Below are 7,438 nucleotides of genomic sequence, written 5' to 3'. Positions count from 1 at the left end.
AAACTTGCCGAAAAGACGTCGAGCGTGCATTTGGTGTCCTCCAGCAGAGATTTGCTGTCGTCCGGTTTCCCGCTATGACTTGGTCCAAAGATCAGATGTGGGAGGTGATGAACTGTTGTGTGTGCTTACACAATATGATTATTGAAAATGAGCGAAAACATCCGGTTCCTCTGGCTGAGCAAGAAGCACCATATGAGAGAGAGGGTCCTCTTGCACAGTCTAATCACCAGGTGCCGACATCATGGGCCGCCTTCATTGTTATGCGCCAGGAGATTCGAGACTCTACAATGCATCAACGGCTGCAAGATGATCTGGTGGAGACGCTCCGAGACAACGCCAACGCCGACGCCAACTAGTCTATCTTTATTAATTTGTTTCAAAACTTGTGAAATTGTGTGCTTCATTTGTTTCAGCACTTGTTAAACATTGTATTGATTTTCGCCGAATTTGTTTCAGCAATTTTCTGAATCTTGTTCGTCGAACTTGTTAAATTTTATGTCGAATTTGTTTGAAATATGTCAAATGGCCGAGGTTGGGGGTGTCCTGCCGGGGGGACGGCTGGAACTTCGGTGCTCCCCAGGTCAAAATTTCCTCCAATCTAAAGAAAAATTTCGCCGGATTTGAACGTGGAGAGCGCCAACGAGTGAAGATGCTCTTACCAGCTCTGCAACAGAAAGAAAGCTCACACAGGACCAGATTGGGTCCCGAGCCAGGTCCCGACGCATTCCCTCGACCTCAATGTGTGCATGGATCAACTGCAGCCGGCAGCTGAGCGTGCCATCCCCAGCGAAGCTGATTCGACTTCTGCAGCCGGCAGGATAATGGAATTCGAGGTGGCTGCTTCAATCACTGAAAGCCTGAAAGGGACGTAGAAACAGAGTATAATCATTTTATGGATTAACAAAACAGGCAACCAATGAAGCTGTAGTAGTATACTAGGCTACTAGCACATTTTTATTGCATCAAACAATACAATATGGCAGTACTGTTCTCCACAAACATACATCAACACACAGGGCATACATACACACATACATCGTTTTTATTCAAACAGGGGCCAAGCGAAGGCGCCCTGCCTATGTATACTTCTTCCAATCTTCAGGCTTCAAAAATGTAGAAGTCCCGCGACGGACCACGGATCACTTGCTCCGCGTGGCCATAAAACCGACGATGCGCTACTACTTATCCTAGGCAGACTTCCCTTCAATCATCATAGCTCAAGGAACACAAACTCCTCAACCGCCGGGATCGCACCAATCTTCTCGAGCGTTTCCTTGTCAGGCTCCTCATCGACGCCGATGGCCATGATCGCCTGCTTGCCACGGAAGGTCCGGCCGACGCTCATGAAGCTAACGTTCACGTTCTTCTGGCCGAGGATGTTCCCGACCTTGCCGATCATCCCAGGCTGGTCGATCTGCCGGCAGAGGATCAGGTTGCCCTCCATGCTAACGTCAACCTCATACGGACCAACAACGGTCAGGTGGGGTACGCCATACTTCACCCTGCCTACAAGGACAATGTCCCCGCCGTCGCTGATTGCGCCGGCGAACTTGGACTTGACGTGCGACAGACGGACCTGGATGGACTCCAGCGGTGCCTCGGCGGCGCCACTGTCGTGGGAGACCCGCTCCTCTGTGATGCGCAGGCCGCGCTGCTTTGCTGTGTAGTCAGCGTTCACGAGGTTGACGAATGTGCTAGACACGGGCTCCACAATGCCCTTGGTCACCATTGCGCGGAGGAGCCTAGTGTCGAAGTCGTCAGGGCCTCTCGCTGAGGTGTACACTACTTTGACACCCTTGATGCCACTTTCTCCGGCCACGAGCTGCACTGCCAGCCTCCCCAGCTTCTCTGCCAGTGAAACATAGGGAGCGAGCTCTGAAAGAACCTATAAAGGGAAGAAACAGAGTTACAGTTGTTCAAGAACTTGCATAATTGCAGTGCGCCAGTGACATGTCAAGAAGCTTCGTACCTCTGCTGGGACCATGGGAGCATTCACAGCAGTCGCTGAGAGTTCACCTCTCAGTGCACCGGCGACAGCTTCGGCTATTTCGATTGCGACGCCTTCCTACAATGTGGTGAGTTCAGTAAAGTTAGAACATCAGGAACAGCGGCCAGCATCCATTAGGACAGGTATCAATATGGTTGTAGGTAAGATGCAGACCTGGGCCTCCACTGTGCTTGCTCCTAGATGAGGCGTAACAGTGACATTTTCATGAAGAACCAGCTTGCTGTCCTTTGGCGGGGGCTCCACTGTGAAGACATCAAGAGCCGCCTGATCCAGATTGGCAAATAAAAGCTCTACATTTCAGACCAGTCTTCTCACTAATGAGTTGGAAGAAAGTTGTGAAGCAGAAATTACTAATCACCTGAGCAACTTTGCCAGAGTCAAGTGCTCTAACCAGAGCATCTTCATCGATCACTCCACCCCTAGCCACATTGATGATCCGTACACCGGTCTTCATCTTTTTGAAGGACTCGTCGTTGAAGACCTTGGATGTCGTTGGGGTGAGCGGCATGTGGATGGAGATGAAGTCAGCTTTGGCTATGGCCTCCTCAAAAGATACCAGCTCAGCTCCGATGGCACGGGCCTTATCAGCCGGGGCATAGGGATCATGGGCAATCACATGCATCCCAAGCCCTTTCGCTCGCCTTGCTACCTCTGAGCCAACCTTTCCAAAGCCCATGATGGCAAGAGTCTTTCCAACAAGGGAAACTCCGACATACTTGGTTCTTTGCCATTTACCTGTATCAAATGAGTTCAATACATTTATTAACAAGAACGAACCTGTTCATTCGCATAACTGGTTCGTACATACTTTTGTATTGTGCAGTTAAAATTACAAGCAACTGTATAATTTACATGTCAGATAGGAATACAATTTATCCAAATGTCATTTGTGACATGAATGTCGTTGAACTCTATGGTGAAAACTGAAAATACCTACGGGATAGTTCAATAACATCATACCATCTTTTGGGGGCAAAAGACTAAGCAAAACATTAATATTTCAGCGACATAAGTGCCAGAAAGCAACAAGAGCTACCAAAACATTCAACAGTGGTTTTGCTTCACTTTCCAGAGAACTTTGGCAAATAGGTAGCCCCTTTCTAAAAAGATAAAAAATGCTAAAGCTGTTGAGCAGGGTTCCTATTCCCACTAAACTGAGGCATCATGCCCCGGACGAATCAAATTGTAGTACAAGCTAGGGATATATTACCAAAACTATATTGCATAGATTCCTCAATAAGCATTAAGCAGGTACGGTCATGATTAGCAAAGATGTTGACAGCATAATCTGCTATGTCAACTACCAGTAGAAATCTTATACCCCTTACCTAGAGATTCGATGCATCTCTTTTGGCTACACTAATAAGCTGTCATGATCTGATATAGACTTCAGAGAGCAAATGCAATAAAGTATACTCAATCAATCACAACAGCAAACAGGCCGTCAACATCACCGTAAAAAATGATATCTGTACGCTCCTGCCGAACCCATTGTTCATTTTCCTTTGTAACAGTTCAGCACACTGTTACAGTTGTATTATTGGGTGTCATTTAACTCTAGTACGGTGAATACAGGCAAAGTCTATTTGCGTCCTATCTGCTACAAATGATGTTCCTAGCGGCCTTCCGGTGTTCATGGGGCGCAATAATGTACTATAGGGTCCCGAAGGGAGACTCAATTGAATCCAATAATTGCATCTGTCGCCCCCATGGCCAACTCGCAACTGTTGCACAAACAAAACAGTGTCTGTTCTGTTTCTGTTACAGTTCTCCAAGTTCAGTAGACACAACCAGATTCATTGAACCTGCCCATCTTCAGTGGAATCCGAGTATAGGGGTACTAGTAAAACATACTACTCCTCAATTTGGAGATCCGATCGAACAGAATTAACTATACTCCAACTGAAGGGGACCACTATAAAATGATACTACTATCAGAGTTTTTTAATCATTTGTCACAAAACGAGATTAGCTTGAAATGAATTTTGATATGATCGCAACAAGCTTGATGACCATGTGAAATTGGTTAGCTGTACTAGTAATTTTTGGGGTGAGTCAATCATCAAAAGTTGCAATGTCGTCGTCCATGACGTGGGACGACAGAAGTTAGTATACAATGACTTAAAAAATTGTAAGTCCGATTCTGAGGATCAGTAAGCAGCATAGATTATGAGTCCTTGAGAATCGGACGTCGACGTCACATACTGTAGCCTGCTAGAATCTGAACTAGTGGCACTTGATCAACTACTAGGATGGTCTTATTATTCAACCCATTTTAAGCTGTATAAAAAAGTGTCTGTTCTGTTTCTGTTACAGTTTTCCAAGGTCAGTAGACACAACCAGATTCATTGAACCTGCCCATCTTCAGTATTACCAGTCCTCGTTTTGGTGATCCGATCCAAACATAATTAACTACTCCAACTGAAGGGGGACCACCATAAATTGAAATTGGAGTTTAATTTTTCATTTGGCACAAAACAAGAACAGCTTGAAGTGGATTTTGAACAACAAGCTTGATCACCACGTGACATTTGTTAAATTACTTGACTGTTTTACAGTAATTTTTGGGTGAGTCAATCATCAAAAGTTGCAATGTCGTCGTCGATGACGTGGGACGACAGAAATGAGTAGTATACAATTACTTAAAAAATTATAAGTCCGATTCTGAGGATCAATAAGCAGCGTAGATTATGCGTCCTTCAGAATCGGACGTCGACGTCACATACTTTAGCTTGCTAGAATTTGAACTACTAGGATGGTCCTATTATTCAACCCATTTTAATGGTGTAGAGTAGTATTAAAAAGTTTTACGGAAGCAGCAGAGATGAATCACTCACCGGCCTTGAGCGCGGCGTCGGCCTGCGCGACGTTGCGCGCCATGGAGGCGAGCAGCGCGATGCCGTGCTCGGCGGCGGCGACGGTGTTGGCGGTGGGCGCGTTGACGACGAGGCAGCCGGCCTCGGTGGCCGCCTGGAGGTCGACGTTGTCGATCCCGACGCCGGCCCGGCCCACGACGCGCAGGCGGCCCCGCCCGGCCTCCAGCACCTCCCTGGTGACCTTGGTGCCGCTGCGCACGATGAGCGCGTCGAACTGCGCCACCCTTGCGAGGAGGTCGGCGGGGGACATGCCGTAGGCGCACTCCACGTCCGCGAACTGGCGCAGCACGGCCAGCCCGGCCTCGCCCAGCTTCTCCGCCACCAGCACCGCGGGCTTGGGCCGCAGCGACGCGTCCGAGCCCGTGCGCGAGATCCGGCGCCTCGGCTCCGAGGCCGTGGCCACGGGTGCCGCGGCAGCCGGCGAGGACAGGATCGCGGATCGAATGCGGAGGCGCGCGAGCGGGGCCGCCGTCCTTGAGGGCGCGGCGAGGCGGGCCCGCGCCGCCCTCGACGCCGTCGGGCTCGCGACGGCGTGCGGGTTGGAGAGGAGCGCGCGTGAGGCGGACATGTTTCAATCAGGCTCGTGTCGTGTCCCGTGGTGGTGGTGGATTCCCGTGGAGGCGGAGGAGCAAAGGGCAGTTGGTTTATAAGCGCCAGGGTCCGGGGAGGTTGGTGGGAGTTTTTTTGGCGAAAATTTATTTTCTCCCTGCAGGTGGGGCCGGCTATTATTGCTTCTGATCACTGTTCACTGAGACAAACAATTTCGGGACATGGAAGGAGATATTTTGAGATTGACCGAGTATACTGACGCTGTGCCCTTTTTAGAAACTGTCAGCTGATTTTTTTTTGGTTTGCATGAAAACGAGGGAATTGCACTCTCCACCAGGCTCATCTCAAACCGTTGCACATGCCACCACATCGACAGAAATTTTGCACATTCCACCAGGTCTACATCTAATCCTTTGCAGTTCAGTCTAATACCATATTGACAGCTAACCTAGCAACAAAATTACAATGGGAAGTTGTTTTAGTAAAGTGCATGCCAAAAAAATTAGAAATGGTGCAGCAATCTAAGAGTGTAGTTTAGGAGACAATAAATATTAACAGTGCACGATATATAAAATAGAATATGACCATAACAGTGGAGAAACTTAAAGTGGAAGCAAAAGCTACAACTACCGCTTTCTTTTCAAACACTTGAAATTTGTATTTGAGAGTTTTAGAAAATATCTGAAATAAAATTCTAGAGGTAGCCATTGATGTATACTACGAACTTGTAAAATCTCAATACAAACTACTTCGTATTCTAAGACACACAAGAATGACAAAACCTCACAAATTTTATAGTGAATAGTGCATATTTCAACACTACAAAATTTGTCAGATTTTGTCATTTTTTTGCAGTTTAGAATATAAAATAGTTCATATTGACAATTTACAAGTCCGCAGTGCACATCATTGGCTATAAAGGTGGGCTCTCAGGAGGACGGCGTCCGTTTCGTCGTCCTCGCGCTCCTCCTCGTCCATGACACGCCGACGCGTCATCTTGAAGGAGGAGCCGATGTCTCTCCAAGGAGCCGCCGCACTGGCGGGATTATGATCCGCCAGGCGCGCTATCCATAGCCGCCTCGCGGTCGAGTTTGCATGAAGCACGAGCCTGCGGACACCTCCGCCATGTAGAGGTGGGAGAAGGAGGAGGAGTACACTCCGCAGGTGGTGGTGATGCGTAGCGCCAGGGAAGGAGCCAGGGCTTCTTCAAGCCCAGCCAACTCGATGAACGACCGACACGCTTGGGTGGCGCCACTTTCCGTCGGCATTGCATGGTCGGCCAGCAAGTCAGGCAAACTCGTTGACCTCACGGCCAGCGAAGGAACTAGTGCAGCCGACACGGTAGGAGCAGGCGCGGGTGGCAACTCGGCCATCAATGAGGAGGATGCGGCGGAGGAGGAGCCCGACATGGAGTAGTTTAGGTGTTCAAATTTCACGTATTTTATTTAAACTTGTAAATTTAATGAAATTTGAATAAAATCGGGTGTTTCCGAAGCTTACGCCAGACGTCGTTGGTAACACACGGCAGGGATGCTCTAAGCGTGAGCCGTTTCCCTTTTCTGTTCATGGGGAGGTGCGATACAAGATTAAAAACAGGCTTGGAACTGACTCGTCAGTTTAGCTATTAAAGTTGATAAAATGAGTATTTAGACTGGGTTGCAACTGATTAGATGTAGAACTGGTGGAGACTGCAAAAGTTTTGTCAATGTGGTGTTTTGGGCAACGAAATGAACAGAACCTGGTGGAAGCTGCAATTTCCTCCATAAAAACGGATAATGTAGCGATTTGCACGAGGATAAGGTTCTGCCAGCGGAGTAGAAATGTTTCTAAATATGGCCAAAGGAATTATGTGCCCAAAGGAGCACGTGGGATATCGGAGCCAGACTCTCCTATGGACAAGAGCTGCAAAATACTTCCTCCATTCACAGCTGTGATAAAATTTTGGTCTAGATACATTATGTAAAGTATCTGGACGAGTTTACGTTTATTTTGACAAATAGCTGCC

At 48.0% G+C, this 7,438-nt stretch overlaps 1 protein-coding gene across 1 annotated transcript; it reads right to left on the bottom strand.

Moving 5' to 3' along the window:
* Positions 1-917: 917 nt before the first annotated feature.
* On the bottom strand, positions 918-5,479 carry LOC124680017 (D-3-phosphoglycerate dehydrogenase 3, chloroplastic-like). The gene is made up of 5 exons (XM_047215298.1): positions 4,846-5,479; positions 2,367-2,743; positions 2,162-2,272; positions 1,970-2,065; positions 918-1,885 (listed from the first exon to the last, which is right to left on the bottom strand). The coding sequence occupies exons 1-5, from the start codon at positions 5,450-5,452 to the stop codon at positions 1,211-1,213; spliced, it is 1,866 nt and encodes a 621-aa protein (XP_047071254.1). The 5' UTR covers positions 5,453-5,479; the 3' UTR covers positions 918-1,210.
* Between the last annotated feature and the right edge of the window lie 1,959 nt (positions 5,480-7,438).

This window comes from Lolium rigidum, chromosome 1, assembly GCF_022539505.1.
Source record: "Lolium rigidum isolate FL_2022 chromosome 1, APGP_CSIRO_Lrig_0.1, whole genome shotgun sequence".
Taxonomy (NCBI): domain Eukaryota; kingdom Viridiplantae; phylum Streptophyta; class Magnoliopsida; order Poales; family Poaceae; genus Lolium; species Lolium rigidum.
The sequence above is the reverse complement of the archived record's forward strand: the minus strand, read 5'-3'. Positions and strand labels throughout refer to the sequence as shown.

Coding starts and splice junctions, on each gene's coding strand:
- LOC124680017 (XM_047215298.1), bottom strand. CDS start 5,452: ATGTCCGCCTCACGCGCGCTCCTCTCCAACCCGCACGCCGTCGCGAGC. Junction 2,066..2,161: donor CAAGCACAGTGGAGGCCCAG/GTCTGCATCTTA, acceptor ACCACATTGTAG/GAAGGCGTCGCAATCGAAAT. Junction 1,886..1,969: donor CTCCCATGGTCCCAGCAGAG/GTACGAAGCTTC, acceptor TTCCCTTTATAG/GTTCTTTCAGAGCTCGCTCC.